At 41.8% G+C, this 26,816-nt stretch overlaps 1 protein-coding gene across 1 annotated transcript in view; it reads right to left on the minus strand.

The window, feature by feature from the left end:
* The window catches only part of LOC102376305 (formin-2-like), a 229,334-nt gene extending 211,312 nt beyond the window's left edge, over positions 1 to 18,022 (minus strand). Inside the window, exon 1 of the mRNA XM_014523760.2 lies at positions 17,831 to 18,022. Coding sequence (XP_014379246.1) covers positions 17,831 to 18,022 — 192 coding nt within the window. The remainder of the gene's footprint in view (positions 1 to 17,830) is intronic.
* Positions 18,023 to 26,816: the final 8,794 nt, after the last annotated feature.

A 26,816-nucleotide genomic window follows, 5' to 3' on the forward strand; every position in this document is an offset into this window, starting at 1 on the left:
GTTGCCCCTGCTTTTCCTCCGGCTCCCCACATATCTGAAAAAGAACTTCCTATTGTCCTTGATGCTCAAAGCTAGCTGGAGTTCAGTTGCAGCCTTGGCTTTCCTGGTCTGCTCCCTACAGGACCGAACCAGTGCAGAATAATCCTCCTTGGAGGTGACTCCCATCCTCCACCCATCCTCCACTCCATTTGTCTTGTTCCTGAACAAGAGAACAATGATGGAAGCTTATTAAACTCTAACAGTATCAGAGACCAAGCAAATGGATCAGTTTACAGAGAAAAAAGGTATCCCCTTCTAGTTTCTGTGAAAGAAAGAAGAATGCATTAGCCTTCTCCAGAATGGGGAAAGGAATCAAAAGACTGGCATGCATGCATGCATGCAGAAAAAATAAAATAAAATAAAAAGTTCAAAACAAGTCTTATTTTTTAGCCCCAAATCGTATTAGGCTAGCCAGATTTGAACTTGATGCTTGATTCCACCTCTTTCCTGAGATTTTGTTAGTCATATGTCTCATTTGCTAACTTGCTGCACATCTGCATCCAGCTGGCTGGGCTAATCTGGTTCTTTCACTTATTAGACCCCCACCTACAAACTCTTTCATCTTGTGCACTTGTCTGTTAGGTTCCCTAGTTTGTTGGGGGGAGGTGGGGAAAGAGAGTGCTTCTGTTTACCATGGGTCAGGGATTGTTCTTCTGTAAGGTCATTAAGAAAAACAGGAGGATAGCATTTTACAGCATAATAAAAAATTCCAAAACTGAGATTAAAAAAAACCTAAAAAAACTAAAAACCTAAAGAGGAAAAATAAAAGTCACACACACACACACACACTTCAAAAAGTAACAGCAACTTCAAAATAAAACCATTTTGTATACAATGATCATGTACCAGACTATCTTTCTTTTCTACATAGTCATAAATAAATGGGTGAATTCAACTGTGCTGCCAATCCTTCCCACTGCTGTGTAGTTTCTCACTCATTGCACATGGTTCTATTTTGAAATGACTGTTACTTTCTGAAACACCCTCTCCCAAGGAGAGAAGCCAGAACAAAACTTTTGGCTCAGGCAGGCTGATCTGCTTTCATTACCATTAGGTTACATGCAAACTATAATTTAAGCAATGGCAGAAAAAAGGCTTGAATTTTTCTTAGAAGTTCTTCCCAGTTATATGAACAAAAAATGATTAGACTGAGAGGATTAGATGGATACAAAAGCATAAGCCTGGAGTCCAACAGCAGGTGATGTTTTGGTGTTTCTTTAAGAAAGCAAAAAGGGAAAGAAATATGAAAAAAGCCTCCCAAAGATATTTCAAGTAAAACTTCCTAAAACATAGCAAAGTTGTTAACAATAAATAAATACATTGTAATTTTTTTTTAATTGAATTATAAAAGATACGAGAGATTTTAAAAATCTCAGTATACCTGGAAACTATATTATTAATGAGGTTTCTTAGTGAGTAATACAATGTGAAGTCTTTCTGTATTCACTTCTGTATTTTATAATTAACATCATGTGACCTGGTTAGAGGCTTCTGGCTCAGGATGTGTAATTATTTTTTCGCATATACTATCCCATGCTTTCATTTTCATAATTCAACCTAGGTGACATGGGATGATGAGTTTCAACCAGGCAAAACAGTTATGCTCTTCTCAAAAGAGCAATTTTAAATGTCGCACCATCTCAGGGAACTTTTGCCATATTTAGAGAAACTGCTGTACCAAACTCACACGTAACAAGATATGTAATTACATCAGAATACTCTATACTCCCCAATGGAATACCAAACATGAAAAAAAAAAGAACCTGGGACTGAAACTGCGCTTGTAAATGTCTAGGGTTTATTGCTTCATACCTTCACTGGACAAAATAAAAGGTTATTCTCCATTCCCATGCTCTTCAAAGGCTGACTAAGCAACTGAATTTCCTCAGTCACTAAAGATGCTTCCAGATTTGATTTTCTTGGCCCCCTCTGTCTTTAGTTTCTTAATACTTAATTCAATGGTCTGTCTTTTTCAAAGAAACAGCATGTGCATTAAGTGGCATTCACATAGTAACTGAAAAGCTTTGAAGAAACAGCCATTTAGTTCAGTGATTAGTACCAAACTTAGTAATGCTGCTACAGAATAAGCCACCATAAAAGTTAACAGATTTTTTTTCCACACTTGCCTTTCTTACAAGTCTACACAAATGTGTGAATTTTTATATTCGATCATCTCATTCGGAACAACTTAATTTCAGAAGGCTATTTCTGGCCTCCCTTGTCTATGCTGCATTAAACTTTATAAGCACAGCTGATAAAATCTCTTACCATGATCAAACTTGGAGAAGCTTTGGAGTTTCCACTTCATCCTGCTCAGAATCAGCTACTTGCTAAAAAGTAGCATAAGAAAAGAATATAATAGGAAAAGAAAATAATAATCCACTCTTTGAATCATGCTATTCTTTATTCTTCTGCAGACTTCATTTCTAAGGAGACACATGGCAAGCTAACTTCTCTAACAGCTCAGCATGACTAAATTTAATGTCAGGAACAGAATCCCTGCTTCCATATAGCCTTATGCAGTCATTCCCTCTGCTTTTGTTAAACTGCAGAATGCTCACACATGGGTGAGGCAAGCAGTCTGCAGAATCTAAGGATAGCTTGTGTCAGTGTCTGATCAATAAACATTTAGTGGCTCTATTACCTTTTATAGATGCCACTGCTCAGAATTATTCCAGCACTTTCAAATCTGCAGTTCAAATCTCTCCCCTTCCTGTCCCCCGCAGGCTAATGGTGAAGTTGATGTCTCTATGCTTAAGCCAGCCTTCAGCTCATTAACACTGATTACAGCTATAACAAACGGGGGGAAAAATAAATTAATGCTACAAAAAAATTGTCACAAAAGAATTGTTCCTTAAAGTGTCTGAACAACAACAAAAACCCTACACAGACTTAAAAAATCACCAGTGATTTCTGTTGGTTTTTCTAATGACATGTAGGAATCAAAGGACAGAAAAGGTATGATTCTATGCAGCAGTTATGCACTCATTACCACGCACTTGCATGTTTTGTTGACTGTCAGATAGGGATACACTGAAAGATCAAGGACCAAGAAATCTATAGTCTGAAATGGTTAAAAAAAAATGTATGAGCTGTGTGGATGTGTAACTGAAATCAATTTATACAGGCCTGTCCAAACTGGTTGCTAAAAGCTTAAGTCAGCAACACAAGCCCTAAAAAAAAATCTTAACAGATGCCTTTATGATACTTTTGGATAACAGTCAAGAAAAAAAAGTTTAAGGACTAGACTGTATGCCATGGGAAGAGAAGGAAAATACAGCGCAGAAGCATATTTGTCCTAGCAGTAATAGCCTTAAGTCTTCCAACCTCAGCACCTCCTAAGACAGAGGTATCCAACCTATACTTACACCAGTGTAAGCTTCTCTACAGACACCACCTTACCTACATCAGTATCAAGTAACAATAGAATTGTGTTATATTTCTGTATGCAGCTCCACTTCATATGGGGCTAGAATCACTAACATGGGTGACTGGTGCCTCCTGAGTCAGGGCAGGCACTTACCCCCCTCAGCAGCCAGTCAGCGACTAGGAGGAGGGGAGATGTCCCCCCACAGCCAATCATGCTAATCACTTCTGGCCAATCACGCTGACCTGAAAGTGCCAGCGGCATGCCCGAAAGTGCCAGCGGTGCTTCTCCTGGTGCCCCCACACCCTGGCCAGTGCTCTCAGGGGGGCACCAGGGCTCCTGCCTGCCCCCAGCCCATCGCTTAAGTGGGCAACACTGGCTATCAGGGGGTGCACGTGCACCCCCTGTGCATCACCAATGATCACTAAGGAAAACTGTCCAAGAACTATGACTGCATTCAAAGTTCCCTGAACAGAGGGGGAACAGCAAGAGTTGGGATAAGTACAAATGCTCCTTGTACCCTCTTCTATATTTGTATGTGGCTGTATCCAATACAGCCTGTTGTCACAAGGTAGAAAAAAGGTACCAGGTCTGGTACAGACTATACCAGGTCTACTTGTATATATAAATTGGAAATGCTAACTTTTGGAACTTTGTTCTTTTTTTTAATTAAAAAAAAATTGTATACATCATATCAGCTATATATGAACTATGCATTTTATACATGTCTGTTACAATAAATAATAAACATGAAAAGAAAAAAAGAGGATGTAAAAGGGAGGCATAGAAGAAGAAAAGTATGCAAGGACTATTATTTATTACCTAATTAATCTAAGAATTTTCTCCAAATTACAGTAAACTTTCCATAGCAGTTAAGCCTGATAAATAGGGCTCTCTCCAGAGATAACAGTTGTGCCATTTCATAGCACCAGATTTCATCCTTTGGAGATGTCCTACTCTTCTAATGCAGTCGTATAATTTTGCATGTGGCTAATAAAGTTCAGTGTAAGAGTGTAATCTAGGTGTAATTCAGCTTGAATTCTATAGGGATATACCCAAGAATACACATACATGCCAAAGGTATCAGTACTGTGTTCAAACTATGTTAACTCAAGTTAGAATGTCTTTCCAAAAAGAAATGACAATAAGGCATAGCCAAAACACGTGACTAATCACTGCCTGCAATGCATCACATCTCCATCATTCCCGTCTAGATACCTTTAAGAGTGTTATGTATAAGTTGTTACATTGGCCCAGGAATTGCAGGATGGAAAAGCAGATCTGTAGGCAAGGCTCTGCTTTCTGAATAAAAAAGCTTGTTTATAAATAAACAACTTCTATAAAGTTTAACTTCTTGGTCTTTTGAGAACAACACATGGTACCTGGAATAGGGTGTGAAGACAGACAAAAAAATGGAGCATCTCAGAATTCCAGAGGGGCTAAAGCTGGCCAGTAATGCAGGAGAAAACAGGAAGAAATTTAAGTAGAGCTTCACCATATATCTGACAGCTAGTGGAGCTACAGAGAAGGAAGATTCATTTAAAGTAACTATTTTTTTTAAATATAGTAGGCCCAGAAGCTCTGTCTCTATAATAGGCTACAACTGTCAGAAGCAGAACAGAAAAGCTATAACACAGAAATAAAAAGTTTTAGGAATATTGTATAGCCAAACAAAATGAAACCTTAGAATGGTATAATTTACACATGAGTTGGCAGAAAGAATGTGAGACAATAGAGGAATTTGTTGAAGACCTCAGACTGCTGAGTCAGACAGGCAACTTTGGAGGCCTAAAAGAGTCTGTGATCAGAGACTAAATAGTATTGTATGGGAATACAAGGAATACAAACCTCAGGAAAAGACTGCTAGAGGATCCTGAGCTTAATTTGGAAAAGGCAGTTAGAATGTGGCAAGTGGCTGAAATAACAAATGCTAAGCTGCAGAAGGTGGATAAAAAAACAGAACAGTTGAACTAGATGGGATTACAAGACTGCAAAAACTTAAGGCAACACACAAACAATACAGAAAGGAGGACCTCGCTATGAAGCAGGCAAGCTTAGGCCAAAGAGAATTGTTTAAAACACAACAGTCAGCTGCTGATGCTCTGAGGGGTACCACAAATCCATGCTATGCCCTGCATTTGGTAACTGCTGCAACAGATGCACAAGATTCAATCACTTTTTAAGAGTTTGTAGAAAGGAACAGGATGCAACACAAAAGAAACAACAGGTACATCATCTATGCAATGAGGAAAAGGAAGAATTCCTCATTGGCACAATGCAAGACATAGTTAATTCTTCTGAGGATTGGACAATCACCATGGACACCGATGAATGAATGATGACTTTTAAATTAGATACAGGGGCACAGGTCAAAGTATACCAGAACACATTATTAAAAAAATGAAAACTAAACCTGTGTACTATGAGAATAAGAAAGACTTAGAGCATAGAATGGGAATATAATTGTGTCCAAGAGTGTCTGTGCAGTGCATGTTAGATACAAGGATCATATAGTAAACATTCAGTTTGTAACAGTCCCAGGAATGCTAATATTAATTACTGGATTGTGAATGTGTAAAACTCTAGGGTTGATTAAGAGAACAGATGCCATTGAGGGACTAGAAAGCAAGAACACAGAAGAACAGTTTTATGATGTGTTTCAAGGCATAGAGAAACTGTCAACTGAGTGCAAGATAGAGTGAAGAAAGCCAAAAACTCCCACCATACATGCTCCAAGAAATGTTCCCCTTGTACTACGGGAGAAACTGCAAAAGGAATTAGACAGATTAGTTAACACAGACATAATACAAAAAGTAGAGCAACAAGCTGTTTGGGTTCATTCTCTGGTAATAATAATAATAATAAAAAAAAAGACAGATCCTTAAGATTGTGTCTGGATCCTAAGCAAATGAACAGGTACATCAAAAGGGAGCATTTTCCCATTCCATCTCTTTTTGGCAATGTGGCAGAAGCTAAGTATTTCTCCATTTGGGATGCCTCTTCTGGGTTTTGCCAAGTGCCTAGAAAAGAATAGCACTAGATTATGTACCTTTAATATGCCCTTCAGAAGGTATTCTGGAAAGGCAGCTGGCAAGCTTTCAGGGAGGGGCAGAATAGAGGGACAGCTCTAAATCCCCATTGTCCTGCCCCCCCGGCAAACTGAGACACAGCCTCTTTCCTACAACTAGCAGGCATGAGGCTTCCAGTTCTACTGGCAGCAAGGAGAGGGGAGCAGTGCCATTGCCTGAGTCTGCATCCCCTCCAATAGCACCAGTCATAATCCCCCCCCCCCCACCATAACAGCAAGCAGCACCAGCATGACAGTCTCCTCCACCCCCATTTCACTTCCCAGCCTGAGCCTTCCAGTGCCAGAGGAAGAGCTGGAGCTAGATCTGAGTGCTGCAGTGAAGGAAATTCTGTGCAAGGATGGGGAATCATCTCAGTTTGTGCTCCAAGCTCCTCAAGTTTCCCCTAGAGCCAGGTCTCCTTCCCCAGAAGGCAATTTGGAGGAGGTTGAGGTAGAGGCTGTGGAGGCTAGAGGCTCAGCTGAGTCTATTCCTATTGCTGTTCCTCTACCTGCTGAGGCAGCAGAAAAGGCAGCATCCTCACATGCACCCGTACCCCAGAAGCAGTGGGGTAGTGTGGTCTGGGATCATTTTCAGCTGGCAGATGATCCTACACATGCTATCTGCCTGCACTGCCAAGTCAAAACCCACTGGGGCAAGGGAGCAAAACACATGAGCACCACGGGTATGCTGATGCATCTCTGCAGGCACTACTCCCTTGCCCTTGCTCCTCCTCAGCCTGGCATAAGTGGGAGCATGCCCAAAGGGAAGTTCCCCTCTCACTCCAAAGCCCATGTCCTCACAAACCAGAGGCAGGCCACCCTTGAACAATGGGGGAAAGGCGGGCACAGAGCAGGGTACATTCCCAAGGCAAGCGAGGTGACTCAGAGCATTGGGGAGATGCTTGCTGTGGATGGCCAGCCTTTCTCCTTAGTTGAGAGGCCAGGGTTCAGGCGGCTCATGGTGCTTGCGGTCCCATTATAAAAAGTGCCCGCACGCACCACCTTCGGCAGGACAGTGGTGCCCTCCCTGTAGTAGGGATGCAGGGAGTATTTGAGGGAGGAGCTGTGCATGGTAGGTCCATAGGTGGCCTTACACTTCACCTCGGACATCTGGAGCAGCTGGGGTGGAAATCATGCATACCTCTCCCTCACAGGGCACTGGTGTGACCAGTCAGGCTGCCGGTGGGCTCTCCTTCAAGCTTAGGTGATGGACAAGTCCCACACAGCAAGGGAAATCATGGGGGCCATGATCCAGGAGGTTGATGAAGTGAAGTTCATAGGCTCATCAGTGAAAAGTGGTTTGTAAATTCCCTTTGAGGACCAGGCCTGAGAGATTGGAGACAGGTACTTTGGTGTTCTTGTCTTTGATAGATTTTTGGTGTGCACTCATTCTGGTACTTAGTTGTTGCTTGGTGTCTCCTACATATTTTCCATCAGGGCATTTGGTACCCTGATGGAGATATGTATTGTGACAATATCTCCATACAGGAGAAACTGTTGGCAGGTTTTGCATGTCTTGTCATGGCATGGTCTGGATCCATTCATTGTGTTTTGGACTGTAGGAAGTTGGCTTCTGGTGATGAGGTTAGTGAGGTTCAGTGCTTATTTGAATTTACAAACCACTTTTCACGGACAAGCCTATAAACTGCACTTCATGAACCTCCTAGATACAGAAACTCATGAACTCAATAGAAACATTGGAATTCTGACACACCACAACCTGCCAGACGTCTGACTCCCGAGGTACTTCTCCACTTTTACCTGTGCTGATACATCCCCCTTTTCCCCTACCCCAGCCTGTCAGCTGAGGGGCAATTTTTGAAATGTCTATCACATGTTAAAAAAGAAAAACATAAAACAAGCTCTGAGAAAATTGCAATTAAAAAATCGTTTCCTCTTTGATAACTCAAAATTGATTTTGCATCCCTTCACAAAGTTCAGCAAGACATTACAATATTCCTATTCTATGTCAGAACAAATACAAAAGCTTTCAAAAGTATTCATGTGTACGCACACACAGAAAACATACCCTGACCCTTCTTGATTTTGGAGATTCTGAGTCTCCCATACACTAGGTACATGTTATATTTCCTTCCTGTCTGCTAAATATTACCAGTTTATCAGTTTGGATAAACTGAAAACTAAAACTTTATTCTGGAAATACTGTTGCTGTTACAGAATCACTAACTGGGCAATTTTTGTCAAGTAAAACTTATCAACATTATTAAAAGGGGGTAACGGGGGGGGGAAGCTGGAGGAAGAGATAAAGTGACTCAGATTTGTGAATAAAAAGAAAAAAGACTGCAGCACAATGGAAACACTGAAATCCTTGGAGACTGCTGATCACTGGAAAGCAGGGGAAGAGGTGGGTTCCAAGCACTTCAAGATGTTACTCGGTCCCTTTTAATTCAGTGCCCAGAACTTGTGCCCCATATACCCCATCCTAGTTATGCTACTGGCTTTATTGCTCTCATGATCATAATATGAAGTCAGGAGTCACCAGATGGCACTGTTACATAATCTTTCCAATCTATTTTTAACGTGCAAATACTATATTGTCCTTGAAGAAATGCTCTGCTGTTGTTAATTTTGTGATAGTTTCTTTGAGCAGAAAAGGTAGCAGGAAGCGTTCATATTTCTATGCAACATACCCAACGTCTGGAAACATATTCAGTTCTTGGAGCGAAGTTGCTCTCCAGATATTCTGGTTGAAACGCCTAAAAAGGGGGGTTGCCTACATGCTGTTTGACCAGTTTTGTTCAAAGACTGATCCAAAGAGCACAAGAAAAATTATACCAAAAAAAAAAAAAAAAAATCCTGTTTCTCAATTTCTCTTCTAATTGTAGAATAACTTGCAAAGCCCCACTATCAGCTACTAGTTAGCAGAATGCCAAGAGCACTGTTATACTTTTAAGTATCTGTACAGTCACAACGAAGCAGAAGAGAACAGAAGAAAACTTATTCTCATGCAGTTCCCTATTTCTGCAGCCAAACAATGTATTGCTTTCTGATTTATCAGGAAGCATTATCTCTTGGTGCACTACCAGTTTTTCTACCATAACCTAAAAAAAGAGACATTTCTATCCTAACTTGGCAAACATTCCTTACATATAAATGATTACAATGAGAACAGCAGTATAGGGTCAGGTACAGTAAGAGAGGATATAAGATTATCCTTTTACTATTTCACACTTACTTTAAAACGGGAAGATCTTTAATACATCAAGGAAACCTTACTTTGAAAACACAGTAATGGCAAAACTTGAAGGAAGCACTGTGATACAAGTTAGCAAAACTAATACTATGACAACAGGACAGAATAACCAAATAAAGCTGGATGCCTCAGCATGAGGCAACAGCAAATCTTAAAGTAAGGCTGAAGCTGATCTTTGAGATTTTTTTTTTGTGGTAATAGTTTACCCTAAGTAGTTGCATCTGGAGCACAGTATAAATTAAACTCCCTAAAAACCCCCCAAAAAAACAAAAAAAGAAAGTTTCTTAATTCATTTGTAATGGATGCACACAGTGTACTCAGGGAAACTTTCCAGACTTTGGGTATGTACATAATGTTCTCAGGACCCAATCTATGACCATGCAGATTACTTGAAGCCACGTGACCATAGATCAGGCCCTGTTCCCATAAATATTCACCAGTGCTGGGAACGTGAACTAAGCAAGTCAGGGTAGGGTGGAATGGGAGTTAGTTTGGGGGAGGGCCTAGCAGGTCCTTGATCAGGGACTGGCAAATCTGCCTAGGTAGTTAATGGGTCTACAGGGGGAGGTTATCTGTCTGAGGTTGAAGAGGCCTTGGGTCTGGGTTTTATCAGCCCTGTAGCTGTGTCCTGAATATGTACAGATGTTTGATAGATTGGGAAACCCCATTATCACTTAGTTCACTTCCTCAGGTGAATTAAAATGGCCCATGTGAATTAATTTAGTTTACCTCCTCAGGGGAACTAAGTTAGATCACGTAGGCCATTTTTTGCCTGATCTAATCTCCCTGAACATCTATGTAGATTGGCACTTAAATCAACCTAGTTAGGTCAGTCTAAATGAACATCTGTACATACCCTTTGTCTTCTTCAAAAACTCCAATATAAGGAACTTTAACAAAACAAAAAAATAATATACAAAATCGCTCAAACAATTAGATGAAAACTCAAAATTATTTGAACTATAATATCTGTCTTATGGACAAAGAATAAATAACTGTTCATGGTGGATTCTAAAAAAAGAAAGAAACCAGACCATTGGGAAGAACTCATGCATGCTTCATTTTATATAGTCTGAATTGGCCAGCCTGCCATAGGTAGAGTAAAATTAAGAACTTGAAATTTACTTACTAAGAATAGTACATCTACAAGATGGTATTTACATTCTCCTCCCTTCCCCCTCCTCCCCCCACTCTGTCCCATGTCCCCGCTGTCATGGCAGTGCTCCATCGCACCGTCTCCTGTTCTAATGCTCTTGGAGCACTCTGACTGGTTGTTTCAGTCAGCCAATCAGACTGCAAATAAAGCAAGACAGACAGACAGACGGACATAGGCAGGCAGACAGATGCTTTTATAATATTAGAATAACAACTGATACAAAGAAAGGATAACATCCCTCTAACAAGTTGTCACACTTGCACTTCACAACCTTACTCATTTCATTTTTATGATAAACATTTTATTGACTATATATTAGATTTAAATGTCTGAATTTCCTAAAGCATTTGAATTCTGAAGACAACTTCATTCTTAAGGCTAGAGAGCTTAAACTAAATGGAAACAGGTTAAAGATGCAGTGTAAGACAGGCCAAAAAGGTTCAAGCCACAGAAGAATATGTAACGTAAAAGTGATCAGAAAGGAACTGGTACTTGTTGTACCATTTCTGACACTATTATGCCAGAGTAGGGATGGCACTACATGCTACTATGCTACAGTAGGAACTCTACAATTTCTTACATTGAACGTATAACTTTAGTTATCTGAGTGTTTGTAGTCTCAATGCTACTTCTGAAATAATACTGTCATTAAAATCTTTAAAGGATGGGGTAGAAGCCAATGATCACACAGGTCCACATCAGTCAAACATTTCACTTTTGACAGAAATCTGTCGTCTAATTAATATGACTGAAGCAGAATGTCTAGAATCTTGCTGAAATGAGATCTGGAATTTCTCTTATATCCATAGCCATAGCAATGAAGTTTGGTGCTCGTGGCAAAGCCAGCAGTGCCTGAAGTGCCACCCATGGAAGCCACCCTTCCCTCATCCCTGTGCCCCAACAAATGAGCCTATTGTGGCTCTGTCCCATGCCCCACCCTGGCTGGCCAGCACCTGTTGGCTCCCCTTCACTTCAGCACCTGGGGAAGTCACTCTGCTTGCCCCCCCTCCCCAACCCTTGCTGCAGCACCTCTTATATCTGACTCCAAATTTGGACTAGCCAAAAAAGTAAGGATCAGCTGTAATATCTTGCTTAACCATTGCTTATTTTCTCAAGCACAATTAGAAAAGAACAGGAAAACTTAGGAAGCAGCTGTATAAATTTTAGAATAAAAGGAACTGAAGTTGTGAAGTGCTGGAAAACTGAGATGTCATTACTTGTTACTCTGTCATTCAAGATAGATCAAACTGTGGTTACACAGCATATTATCATGCAGAGATTTAATTAAGGAAAATAAAAGGAGAGAGTCAATTCAAAAAAGAAGAATAAGAAACATAGCTCAGCCACTACACTCCCTTCCCTTCCAGGCCTTTTCCCTATATTTAAAAGGAAAAAAATGTTTCTCCTGTATTTAATGCTATATTCAAAAAATAAAATTGAGAAAGGATGAAGTGGATTACCTAACTCTATGGTAGATACAAAAGAGCTTAGTATATACAAATACACTGTGAAAATACATCAAACAAAAGAACTGAGGGGAAAAAAAAAAAAAAACACTCAGAGAATATTTTCTCTAACCACCTTTGACAACCTTCACCCCTTGAAGCTGCAAAGGATAGATTCAAAATACCCCTTCAGAAGTGTCATTTTAGGTCTCTTCTGACTTATATCCCTTATAACTTCCAGAGTGTCTACAGTTGTCCATTATAAAACTTTTCAAAAGAATTATCCTGGCACATGTTCAGGAAGGGCCAGCAGGGGAGGTTATGCTCAGGGGCAACCAGCATGGGTTCATTAGGGCCAGGTCTTGTCAAACCAACCTGGTGGCCTTCTATGACCTGGTCACCAAGTCCTTGGATGCAGGTGTCGCAGTGGATATAGTCTTTCTGGACTTCAGGAAGGCCTTCGACATGGTCTCTCACCCCATTCTCAGGAAGAAACTAAAGACAGTGGTGTTAATGCCTACACAGTCAGATGGGTCACTAACTGGCTGGAGGGCCGCACCCAGAGGGAGGTGGTGGACGGGTCTTAATCAACCTAGAGGGATGTGGGTAGTGGGGTTCCCCAGGGCTCGGTCCTCATGCTTGTGCTGTTCAATATCTTCATCAGTGACTTGGGTGAGGGGGTAAAAAGCACCCTGTTCAAATTCGCAGATGACACTAAGATGTGGGGTGAAGTAGGTACACTAGCAGGAAGGAACAGGCTGCAAGTGGATCTAGACAGGTTACAGGGGTGAGCCGATGAGAACAGGATGAGGTTCAACACTGACAAGTGCAGGGTAATGCACCTGGGGAGGAAGAAACAGCAGCACACCTACAGGCTGGGGAATTCCCTTCTCGCCAGCGTCGAGACAGAAAAGGATCATGGAGTCATCATTCATGCCATAATGAACATGGGTCGACAAAGTGGGGACGTGGTCAGGAAGGCCAACCATACCTTGTCGAGCAACCACAGATGCATCTCAAGCAGGTCCAAGGAGGTGATCCTCCCCATCTATGCGACACTGGTCAGGCCGCAGCTGGAGTACTGTGTCCAGTTCTGGGCACCACATTTCAGGAGGGATGTGGCCAATATGGAGACAGTCCAAAGGAGGGCCACCCACATGATCAGGGGTCAGCAGGGCAGGCCCTATGAGGAGAGGCTGAGGGACCTGAACCTGTTCAGCCTCCAAAAGAGAAGGTTGAGAGGGGATCTAGTGGCAGTCTACAAACTAGTCAAGGGGGACCAGCAGGCATTGGGAGAGTCCCTCTTCCCCCGAGCAATCCCAGGAGTTACAAGAAACAACAGACACAAGCTAGCAGAGGGTAGTTTCAGGCTAGACATTAGGAGGCGCTATTTCATTGTCAGGGCGGCTAGGACCTGGAACCAACTTCCAAAAGAAGTGGTGCTGGCTCCTACCCTGGGGGTCTTTAAAAAAAGGCTGGATGAACATCTGGCCAGGGTCATTTGACCCCAGTACTCTTTCCTGCCACAGCAGGGGGTTGGACTAGATGATCTCCTCAGGTCCCTTCTGACCCTACCAACTATGAAACTATAAGACTTAAATGCCAGTGGGAAACACCTATATAAATTAAATATCTTATTCTGGAGACCAGATCTGTTGGCCTTTGCCAGAGGCGGGCAATTATTTTTGGTGGAGGGCTACTTAATGAGTTTTGGTGAATTGTCGAGGTCCGCATGAGTAGTCCCACCCCTTGACAGTTGCCTCGCCCCCTTTTCACCATCTTGAGCCTGGAAGTTCCACCCCCTAACCCCTGAACTTTGCCACTGGAAGTCCTTCCCCTTGCCCCCCAGAAATACTTCTTTTGGGAGAGGGGGTTGCCATCTTGGAACCAGAAATAAAAAACCCAAATCATACACTAAGAGTCAAACAACTACTAGAACATATTATAATTTTATTACAAAAAAACATTTTTGTCATGATTTGTGTTTGTGTAGTGTAAATAGAGGTGATTGCATAATAACTCAAACATAAATTCTTAGTTTGGTATAATGTATGCGTGGTGTGTGGGGGGTATGTGTGTACAGTATATGTGATCTGTGTGTATGATAGATGTGTATGGTGGAGTGTGGGAGGGTTGTGAGGGGGTGTGGCTCTGTGTGGGGGGCATAAGGTATGTTGGGGGCTGCATGTGTGGGGGGGTGGAGGCAGGGTGTAGGCATGAGGGAGGTTGGGGGGGTGTGGTGATCCCTCCACACTCCTCCCATGGTGCAGCAGTAGGCAGGGCACTCAGGGTACAGGTGCCCAATGGGGCACAGTTCTGGCCAGTGCTGCACATCACAGTGAGGGGAACAGCGTCAGAACAGCTGCCTGTATCACCGGCACTCCCTGCCACTCATGAGCATTCCCTGGACTAACACAGCAGGGAGGGAAGCCCCACGTGCTGGGGCTGCCCAGCAGAAGAGAGAAGCCTCAGGTGTTGGAGCTGGCTGCCTCCCTGCAGGGGCTGTGCTGCACAGGAGGGAAGTTGCAGGCCGGGAAGGCAGATAGAAACTTCAGGCTCTGGATCTATCTGGTGCTGCACAGCTCTGGCAGAGAAGACACTTTATCAAATTAATCTTCTGCAGTGAAGTGTGGGTTCAACTAGTCTTTAATTTATTTCTTCACAGGCACTAAAAAACATTAGAGGAATGATGCTCCAAGTAGATCAAATGGTGTGGGATAGAAGGAAGGAAATGTTCAAATCTAGTTCAATTACAGTAATTTTACTCTTGTACTTTTACTAATTGAACCTGCGCTTCACTGAGGAAGATTAATTTGATATTTTTTATTGTTTATAAACTTTTGCCAAAATCATTAGGGCTGTGCGCCAGGCGCTGATTTGATTTGGAGGAGACTTGGCCCAATTTGGCGACTGACTCTCTGAATCTGAATTGAATTGGGAGAGCAATAAAAAGGTTCAAGTCAATTTGGAAAAGATTTGGAGAGCTTCGGAGATTTGAACAGTCCCTACTTGCTGCTGCAGGGAGCTGGACCTGGGCTCCATGCCAGTAAGTGCGGGGGCGGGGGCTGGAGGAGAGGGGAATCCATGGGGGGACCCCCACCAGGCCCCATCCCCTGCCTGCTCCCCCAGCCACCTTGAACACCCCCCAACTCCTGCCCACTCTCCCAGCCCCATCATTGGCTGCCCTACCTGGCCCCAGGGTTCCAGCACTTAGAAGAAAAAAAAAAAGCCCCGTACTCACTGGATGCTTCAGGGACCATCAGGGCTTCTGGGGGCTTGTGGCAGAGCCTGCCATGCAGTGCAGGGCAGTGGGGGACAGCAAGGATTGCGCCCCCCCCACCTAGCAGGAGTCAGCGGCTGCAGGGCTTTTTTTTTTCTTTCTTTTTTTAAAGATCCAGGATGCTGGAGCTGGGTGGGGGACACAGCCTGTTTGAGGGGTCTTCCCTGCCAGGGCTGCACAGCACCAGAAAGAAACTTCAGGCTCTGGGGCTATCTGCCTTCCTTGCCTGCAGCTTTCCACCTGTGTAGCATAGGCCCTGTAAGGACAGCCAGCTCCAGCACCTGAGGCTTCTCTCTGGTGCTCTGCAGCCCCGGCAGCAAAGACACCTGGCTGCAGCACACGGGGCTTCCCTCCCTGGTGTGCAAGTGCAGAGAATGCACATGAGAGGCAGGGAGCACCAATGATACAGGCAGCTGCTCTGAGGCTATGACCCTTGCTGCATTATGTGGCACTGGCCAGAGCTGCACCCCACTGGGCACCTGCACCCTAAGCACCCCACCTGCTGCAGCACCATGGGAGGAGTGTGGAGGGGTCCCCATACCCCCCCAACCTCCCTCACACCTGCTCCCACAATCCACATATACACAACTCCCCAACACACCATGTGCCCCCCACACACAGACACCCCCCTCACAACCCCCCCACATACTTCCACACATCACATATACCACAAACACATACCCCCCCACACACCGATACTACACATACCCCACATGCACACCATATACAAAACTAAGAATTTATTTTTGAATTATGTAAATCACCTCTATACACACTAATCATGACAAAAATATTTTTGTAATAAAATTAAAATGTTATAGTAGTTGCTTGACTTTTAGTGTATGATGATTTTTTTTATGGTTCCAAGATGACAACTCCCACTCCCAAAAGGAGTATTTCTGGGGGGCAAGGAGAAGGACTTCTGGTGATAAAAGTCAGGGTCTAGGGGGTGGGACTTCTAGTTCCAAAATGGTGAGAAGGGGGTGTGGCTCGTGTCAAGGAGTGGGACTACCATGCAGACCTCGACAGCTCACCAAAACTCATTAAGCAGCCCTCCACCCAAAATAATTGCCCATCCCTGGCCTAGGCCAACATTTCTGGCCTCTGGAATGAGAGATTTAATTTATATAAATAATTGTCAAATCACTGCTTAGAGAAAGCATTTAGTTTGAGACAAATTCTTAAAGTTCCCTCCCAACCATACTAGGCGTCCTTGGGCAAGTTATACAACTACTGTAGTCCCCTTAAGTATAAGAGACTGAATTTAAGCATTTCACAAAGGTATTGTGAGGATTAATGAATATTAATACACAGAGATGCATTACCTTGATCCAAGGAAGCTAAAACAAGGGTAACTCAAGTTTTGGGCTCTGCAGGACAGATGAATAGTGTGGGGCTGGTCTGTAGGCTGGACAAGGGCCTGTGCCAACCCCTTCCAAACCATGGACTCCAAACATATGGCTCCAAGGCCCTGCACACCCAATCTACCATGCAACACTGTAACCCATGATACTCCCCGCCATGGGCCAGATGACACAGCATTGGGGGCCAAGCATCCCTGAGCCAGAATAAAGACACATGCTAACCATAACGCTATGTGATAAAGCTCATACCTACATTGAATAACTAAGAAGTAGGTGTGCTGTATAAGACTACAACATTATTAAAAGAATGGTAGCAGGTAAACTGTTACCTTACTACTTCTCCATAATATAAACAAGTGGAGCAGTTATAATGCTCAGGTAAAGTGCTATATGGCTGCAGGCAGATCATAGATGTAGATGACAAAGTAGTTAAAATGTCAACATTTCTATTCTACTGTGAGCAGTGATTGGAAGTTTCAGGAAAAGGGAAAACAATCAGACAAGAAGACCTAAAATAGACATCCCATTCATGCTGTGTGGAGTTTCAGACCTGGCTGCAATGTTTAGCAACCCACTAAAAATGAAGAGTTATACTACAAAATGGTAAAGCCAGGCAGTACAGAATGCCATTGGGGCAAAACTTGTCATATGCCATCAAACATTAAGGGAAAGACAATGCAACTATTTCTATCTTATTTTGTATTTTAAAATCTAGATTTATCCCATCATCAAATAATACCAACCTGTTGTCCAAGGTTTAATTACCAACAATTATTACCACAAGGTAACTTTAATTATTCAAGGAAAGTACTGGTTTCTAAGCACATTTTAATGAATCATAAGCCACTGATAATGACAATTCTTAAGGAAGGCTAATAATTTTTTTTCTGTAACTTACATCAAATGTAGGTGTGCTTTGCTGTGCATTCTGATTACATGGCTCTCTGAAACAGTCGCTGAAGGGAAGCAGTAGACCCATTGCAATAATCCGAGAACATAGCTTCTCTGCTTCTTCCTGTGGTGCATTCTCCTGCTGGCTGAACAGCTTTTCCAACAGAGTTCGCCCTGCCAAGTTAATATAATAGATCATCAATAACCTGTAACTATGTAGAATTCATAAAAAAAAGCTTAAGGAATCCTTTCCAATGCATTAAAAAATCTCCACAGCATAATACTGTGAATATCAGGTTTACCAGTATACTATAAAATTCAGCTGAAAACCACCTCCCATAGCATACTCTTTTGTGTGATGGTTAAGAATAATTTGGACTGAAGTTGCATTTTTACTAGTTTGGGATTTTAGAAGGAAAAATTATAATAGTTGATTCAAGTGACCTAACAGCTTTACTGTACAGATAAAAATATTGAGGTGCCATTCTAAAATCTGTTTCCCAATATGAGGCCCACAAACAAATCATTTAGACTCAGCCACTTAGCTTTACCACAGGTTTTCCAAGGCCAAGTGTATACTGAATCATCTTCCAGATGGGGAAAGTGAGTTACTATCCAAAGGTGAAGCAACTTAAAGTTAGGACCATGTTGCATGTCACACTTAATGTGTTAATATAACTGTTAACTGCACTTAAAATGTGAGCAGCCATGCATTCAAGCAACAAAACAGGTGCTAAGTGCAATTATATTGTAGCAAAGTTTCATGGGAGTTATCTCCAGGTCATATTAAATAACACATGTTCACTTATCATCTAATGGCTCCAAAGAAATAATAAGATTCAAGATTCTGGTGCAGTGTGGGGGCTGGCAACAGGACTGTAACACTCCTCCTCTCCCCACACCCCCACCCCAGTTCAATTCCTCATACCCTCCTTCACCCACTGCCAGCAGCAGAGACCCAGGTTGCCCCAGTGTGCCAGGGCAAGGGCTTCTTAGGTAGGTAATGCAAACTCCAGCCCTATCTAAAGCAGGCTGAGATTGTAGTAAGCATTACTGTGCCATATTTGAAGTTAGAATGCATTCTAACCAGTCACATAGTAATGCTTACTACAGTCTAAATAAAAACACGTGCCAAATGTCCTTGAGACAAGACACTTACACAGTAAACAATTTTAGAGTCAAGAATGGTCTGGTCTCAAACTCCTCTGCTCTCAAAGTCCTAGCTTCAGCCTTTACTATCAAGAGGACCACACAAAAAGCCCATTATGATCTTTAAGAGGTGCTCCATTTCTTCCTCTCCATTTGGCACCAGTGAGGTCACATCTGGAGTACTGTGTCTAGCTTTGGATCCCCCTTACAGAAAGGATGTGGACAAATTGGAGAGAGAGCTCAGTGGAGGGCAACAGAAATGGTTAGGGGGCTGGAGCGCATGACTTCTGAGAAGAGGCTGAGGGATCTGGGCTTATTTAGTCTGCAGAAAAGAAACGGAGGGGGGATTTAACAGCAGTGTTTAGCTCCATCCTCTTGGGAACCACCCTTCAAGCAGTTAGACTTCTCTGTGGTGGCAGATGACAGAAGAAGGAGCAAAGATATCAATTTGCTGCAAGGGAAGTTTAGGTTAGATATTAGGAAAAACTCTCTCACACTGGAACAGGTTACCCAGAAAGGTTCTGGACTCTCCATCCTTGGAAGTTATTAAGACCTGGCTAGACAAAGCCTCAGCTGGGATGATCTAGCTAGGGATGGTTGTGCTTTGAGCAGGGGCTCAGACTCAATGACCTCCTGAGTTCCCTTCCTACCCTCATTTTTTATGATTCTATGACTTCTGGGGAGAAAGTCTCATGCCATTAAAAAAATAAAATCTAGGACTTACTCCAATTTAAGAACAGCATTAAGGAAATTCTATAGTAGCATAGTGTTGCATATTATAACAAAGCAATTTAATAACAAACACACGCATTCAACAAATTTTCCAAAGCCTGCATTGTAGGACTCCTGAAATGTGGAGGTTTTCCAGTGTTACAAGCAGCACATGACCCTAATTCATGTATTACCTTAATCTCAGGTGGCATAAGTCTATTGCATTTAAAATTATTTTTATTTAATTTCATTTCAAGATGTTGGTCTTTATGCTACAGGGCTTAAGGATTGAAAACTTTTAAAAGCCATTTCTGTATGGAGACCCAATTTTAGATTTTTTGTCTTTCTTAATAACACAGCATAGCCCAGTGGATCAAGTACTGACCAGCAAGAAAGTTTGCCTTTATTATACCTTATACAACCAATTTGATTTCTTAAAAAATTACGTAACATCTTATAGGTCATGTAACCAAAGCAGACAGAAGAGACACAAGATATCACCTCTCCCATGACTTTTAATTCCTTTTGCCTCCAGACCAATACAGCTACAACGTAGATACCCGACACATGAAAGATATCAAATTTTAGCCATTTTTTAAATGAAAAGTTCATACTTTTATAAGTAGGAAGCATTTTATCATCTGAGTTGCTAACACCAGACTTCTGCTATTGTTTGTGTAAATTTGCATCTCTCAGAGCACAGAAACACAGATACCTCACCACAAAAGAAACTCCTGCCCAGAAGAGATTTCCATCTTTCCACTCTTCTGTGAAATATGAAGCATCATAACCTGAAGGAAATATGCCTCTACATCCAGCTTGCCAACTTTGAGGTAAAAACTATTTCAACTTTTCTCTGTGCCTAACTTGGACAAAATGAACTATTCCAAACAGGAGACTTTACTATATCTTCAGCTCTCCTGTGAAATATGAATTTTAATCTTTACCTAGGAGAACTCTTACAAACTCTGCTCTCTCCTATGCCTGATGAAAGGTGTGTGCCTGAAAGCATGAAGATAAATACAATAATTTGTTTGCAAATATCTAGTTGGTCTAATAAAAGATATCACACCTCTTCTATGAGTTTTGATTCCCATAAGAAAAGATACAAACACAAAATGTCTTCTTCTTTGAATTGTTTCCTCATATGTAGCTTACGGTATACTGCAGGGGTGGGCAATTATTTAGGCTGGCAGGCCACTTAATCAGTTTTGGAGAGCTGTTGAGGGCCACACACACAAAATCTTTCAGAAGATATCATTTTAACAAGTTATAAATAAAAACAAATCATATCCTAAAAAAACCACAAACATCTACTATAAAATATTTTAACTTTATTTTAAAAAATAATTTTTGTCCTGTTTGATGTGTTTTTGAATAGTATATATAGAAGCAATTGCATATAGCTCAAAATAGTCTAACTCTTATATATTGTTAGTGTTGGGGTTTGTGAAGGGAAAGACGGTATTGTACATATGTATGAGGGGGAGGGGGAGGCTGCCCACATACTAGGTCCCAGGAACCGGTCAGGGATGCAGGGAAGGAGGGAAGGATAGGGGTGAGGGGGCTGGGAGGCAGGGGGCACTTACAGCAGAGCTCACAGGGGTGGTGCACTCTCACCCCCTATCTGGCCCATGGCTGCTCCCATAACACTCCACATTGGGCCAAGCTCCACCAGCCCCTTCCTGGTACAGTCCACACCTGCAGATGGCACCACTCTGACCTCAGCCCCAGGCAGTGTACAGCTTCTCGTTGGTGCATCTGGCCACCCACGGACAACTGCTCATCTCGCTTGGGTGGCCAAGTGGGTGGAAGACAGTTGGGAACTGAAGCTGGAGCCCCACACACTGGGACAACAGCAGCCCAGCTACAGCTTCCCCCCTGCATGGCTGGACATGTTGCACCCCGTATGAACCCCCATGGATGTCATTGCCTCCCTGTGCTACCTACTGCCCAGAGCAGTGCAGCAGGGGCAGGAGGAGGAGCCATTGAAGGTGGGGGGAGCTGAGCAGTACTTGGGTGGCTGCAGCAGCAGCACTGTGTGCTTTGGCTGGGGCTGTCAGCAGGGGCAGGTTGAGGGCAGCTAGGAGCATGGTTTGAGTTGTCTCAAGTGGGATCACATGGAGTTTGGCCCCATGCAGAGTGTCACTGGGGCAGCCATGGACCAGATACAATCAGTTGGTGGGCCAGATCCAGCCTGTGGGCTGTACTTTGCCCACGCCTGCTCTACTCTAACCCCCATATCTTTCTCCATAGTAAGGCAACCTAGCCAATCATTCCCCAGTCTGCATTTGTGCTTACAAATAGTTCTGTCCTAAGTGCAAGACTTGGCACTTGTCCTTGTTGAATCACATCTCTTTGATTTTGGACCATTTCCCCAGTCTACCCAGGTCATTCTGGATCTTTGCCCTACCTCCAACATGTCTGCAACGCTATCCAACTTGGTATCATCCAGAAATTCCCTGAGTGTGAATTCACTAAGCAGGTACTCAATCTCATCCTCCAAATCATTAAGATGTTAAATAATATTGGGGTCAGGACAGAATCCTGGAAAACCCCACTTGATACTTTCTCACAAGTAAACAGTGAGTCCCTAATGACTACTCATTGCGCACAGTGATCCAAACAATCATGTCCACTTTACAGTAAGTCTTAAAATGGTCTTAAAAATAAAATTGCAACAAGGGAAATTCAGTTTGGATACTGGGAAGAACTCTCTCACTATGAAGGCTGTTAGGCACTAAAACAGAGTTATGGAAAGGTGCCAGATTGGTAACTTTATAGATAAATTCACAGGCAATACAAGCTTTTTCATATTAGATCAAAGTTCTGAGTACAACCAGTGATTTTGGGGGTCCAACTTGAAACCATGATAAACTACATCAAGTTCTGGAAACCAGTCCCCTTTAAGGTGTTAAATCTGAACTTTAAACTTAGATTTTATATATCTAAGATGCATAAAACTAAGTATATACCCTACATCACTATTTTAAGAAGTTGTAAACTACACTTTAAACCAAACAAAAAGATCCTTTACAGCAGTAAATTTGCTGGTCCGTAAAATGGCACCTGCTTTGCTAGTCTTACCTTGAATATCTTGGGAATAGAATACCATACTTAACTAAAATCTTAGAACATCTATACGCATGCTCTGAAAGATGCTCTAATTAAAGTGCCTGTAGTGTCGCATCTATTCAGCTACCTTCACTTCAAAATGGTGGTGGGGGCACTTAAGTAAAGCATGTTCAATGAACTTTAGTTAAAAAGCCCCCGCCACCATTTTGAAATGGGGGCACTCTGAATACACATGATGCAAAAGCTGCTGGAGTACACTGATTAGCACACTCCAGCAGACTTGACTAATCAACTTGGATCCAGTGTGTTTCTAATTAGCACGTGTCAGAACAGAGCACCATCACAAGTATAGATGCATTTAGTTGCCATTTACTCAGTTGTTTTATATATATAAAACCATGAAATCTGGTTTAATGATCAGATAAGAGATTTGAAAAACAAAGATAAATAAATTTATCTACATATACATACATACACACACACATATATACAAACACACATACATACATATATAGATATATAAATATATGTAAATTATTTCTTGATTTTTCAGATCTCTTATCTGATCATTAAACTAAACTTTACAGTTTAATAGGCACTATTCCTTAAATATAGAGAAGCTTTCTAATGATCAAATTAAAATTGCATTATGCATTTCTCTTGCCATGGTATCTGTACTTGACATATTCTGTCCAATCTGCCATGAATCTAAATGCATTTTCAATAGCAGTTATCACCATAAGGAACATAACATCTTCAAATTAAGACATCTTTATCTAAAAATAGGTGGGGGAGGGGAGAAAAGGAGGGGGAGAGATTTGTTTGGCTTCATCTTTTCAGCAAATTTAAGGACAGTATAGAACTACTTCAAAATTGATCTCTTGGCTCAAGATACTAATAAGTATTACCAACATGATTGTAATCATACTTGGACAAATCTCTGCTCTAATAATACCTATGTCATTTGGAATTACTGCACATGCAAATTAAGTCAAATACACATTCTAGCAATTAAGAGTATGTCTTAACAAGTGAAAGCTTAAATGATGTTTAATTTTCAATGCATGCAGAAATAGTTTCATGCTGAACAAATGCTATATTAACACTTAATGGGGCATATGTTTAAAAAGAATTACTGGGCTAAATATTTATGTAAGATGTTAACCTGTTTAAGGTTTCTGTGTATGAATTACCTAGTGTTAAAGAAACAGCTGGACCAGCTTAATGTTACTACGACTACCCACAGAGGTAAAATAAAATAAAAATCTAGCCACACTTCCCTTCAAAATTATAAAGGCAAAACATGGAATTAAGTATCTTTTATAACAACATTGCTATTATTAATAAACAATAACATGAATAATAAAACCCAGCCACTGTTTGCCTTTTGCTGATCTCACAATTTCAGCCGGAACCCCTTAGAATACAGTAGCTCCAGGTACGATGAAGCCAATGCAAGTGGGAAGGGTTGGAGAACAGTGGTTAACAGTCACAATTTTTGAGAACAGAAACATCTTTTTTCTTTTTTTTTTCTTTTTGTTTTAAGTGCTATCCTTGTTTTGGGCATCTGAAGTCTGCTCTGCATCTGTTTTCAAGTACAAACAGATGCTGTCACTGCAGCTGAAGCTTTCTTTTTCCACAGTTGCCAGTAATAATTTGGTGGTGCTGAAAACTCTAAGTACCAATGGGATTCTCTGTTGTCGCTATGCACTTTGAATATATTCAGATTAAATATTAATGTAAGCAAAGCAAACCATGCAACAGATTTAAGAAGTGTTTTTTCGTTAAACATTCATGTTTAAAAATGAACTCATTCCTTAAGCCAGTGATTCCCAACCAGGGTGCCATTACTGTTGGCATTGGATTTATGACCCAGATGCCTTGTTCTGGGGGACCCATAACCCTAAGACTTACTGTGACCTTTCCATTCAATAATAGGCAAATTTATTGACACACAGTGATAACAGAAAAGAATAATACAAGCAATTCTATAGCTACCAATCCTAGAGCTGTCATCAGAATCAAGATATGTCTGGCCAGGATGAGAGCTTCTCTCTGAGGTTCTCTCTTGAATGTCAGATGTCAGCAGCCTGGAGGTTAGAGGCCGAGGCCCCCCCCAGTGGAGTGGATGACATAAGCTGGTGGTATGTCCTTTGCCCATGGTGCCTCAGGTATCCCTCTTGGGGACGTGGGACCCTTTGCTGTTCTAAGTCCTTTCTTTTGTATTCTTTTCCTCTCCTGATGACTCTTCATCCATGGCTACCACTGATTGGTCTCTCTGTGGTCATCATACTGTTCATGTTCTGTCCTATCAGTATATTCCTGTTTCACAGGCCCATCACACGCACACATCCTAATTTGGGCTTTCCAGGTCGTTTCCTAATTTGGTCTGTTCCCTGAAAAATGGAACTTCAGGCCCCCGCTCTCTTGGGCCTTGTGAGCTGGTGCCAACTTATCTCATGTTATGGAACAGTGTAGTATATAACCACAATTTACCAGGCCATGTGTATATCTATTGGCCTTGTTGTGTTAGACACCCTGTCTGCCTTAAAGGCTGCGAGAACTGTGCGACTGTGACCAGGCCTTTAGAAATTAATTAATCCTTGTTGTCTTAAATGTTCATTCTAATACATAGACACATACATATTACCTATAAGACAATTCCCAAAAGCAAACCTCTAAATACTATTTTCTAACCATCAAGGACATCCCTTCAAACATAACAGTGCTGACATTGTGTGGTAAGTGCACAAACATGATTCACAAGATAAACCCACAGATTTTGAACAGGACTCCATCACTGTGGTCTTTCTGAGTTCTTTGCAACAGAACCTTCTTAGGCAACAAGAGTGAAAACTAAGGTGCATTTTCCAAGTGGTGCATTGAGTCTATCCAGGGATGCCTTGCATCTAAAAAGGTTGAGAATCACTGCCTTAAGCATTAAGGTTGAAATCAGATACATTTCAGTTAGCAACAAAAACCAATGAAGCTAGGATTTCAGCCTAAAATTGCAAAACTCCTCTTCATAAATGCAAAACAGACTTTATTAACTGATTTTGTGTTTAAGGCTTCTACTATCACTTTATGAACTTAACTTCCACGTTTATTGTCAATGCATGTGTTTTCATTGGCAGAAGAGGGATGCAAAAACCCTAAATTAAGATCTTCTAAATGCATACAGCTAAATCCTGGGCTGACTACCATATTTCAATTAAAATGGATTTAAACTTGAATGACAAAAGAGATGTATTTAATTGGCTGTGTTCTTGACTTCTCTTTTATAATGTGGAAAGATATTATCATATTCTTTCCTCTTTCCTGCCAACTCTGCCCTTCCCAATCAAAATTATTTGCACTATACTTGAAAACTTAACTTCTGCCCTTTACTTAACTTGAAGAACAAAGATGAGCTCTTTGAAATTCCCTGAGTCATGTTGTCACTCAAAGCATTAGCCATTCTGTTCTCTACCCCCCTCTCCCACCAAAATATTAACTAGAGATGGGAAATGAAATGAAATTTTTAGACAAGAACTCAGTTCAGGTTACAGCATCAGTTTAAAAATCACTGCTGAGGTCCTTTGGAAGACCCTTGCCAAGATCCTCCAGCAAAGAAAAAACAAACAGGAAAGGTATATTTTAGGTTTGCAGACAATATTAGGGCCCCTGCAGATGTACAGGTAAGTGTGTGATGGCATCTGATGTGTAATCTATACAATCATGCTTCCTGTCTTTCCACAAGTACATGGCAGGAGGTATGACTGTGGAATCGCACATGGTATCCCATAACACCTTATTACCAGAGCAGGAGGAACCTGCAATCATGATCCTGAACTCCCCTACACCAGCAAGTAGCATGCTCTAATGGCTGGGAACTACCTCAGCTAACATGGCTCCCTGCCATAGGGCATACCCGGCCCCACCTCCAATCAATGGCATCATAGGAACCAGCCACAAAGTTATTCTACATTTGTTATGGAATAACATTGTGGCTTATTCCTTGTTTTATGATACCATTCATTGCTGTAGTGTGTGGCTGGGTTACAATTTAAGACATGATC

The sequence above is a fragment of the Alligator sinensis genome, unplaced genomic scaffold (assembly GCF_000455745.1).
Source record: "Alligator sinensis unplaced genomic scaffold, ASM45574v1 scaffold127_1, whole genome shotgun sequence".
In the NCBI taxonomy this organism is placed as follows: Eukaryota; Metazoa; Chordata; order Crocodylia; family Alligatoridae; genus Alligator; species Alligator sinensis.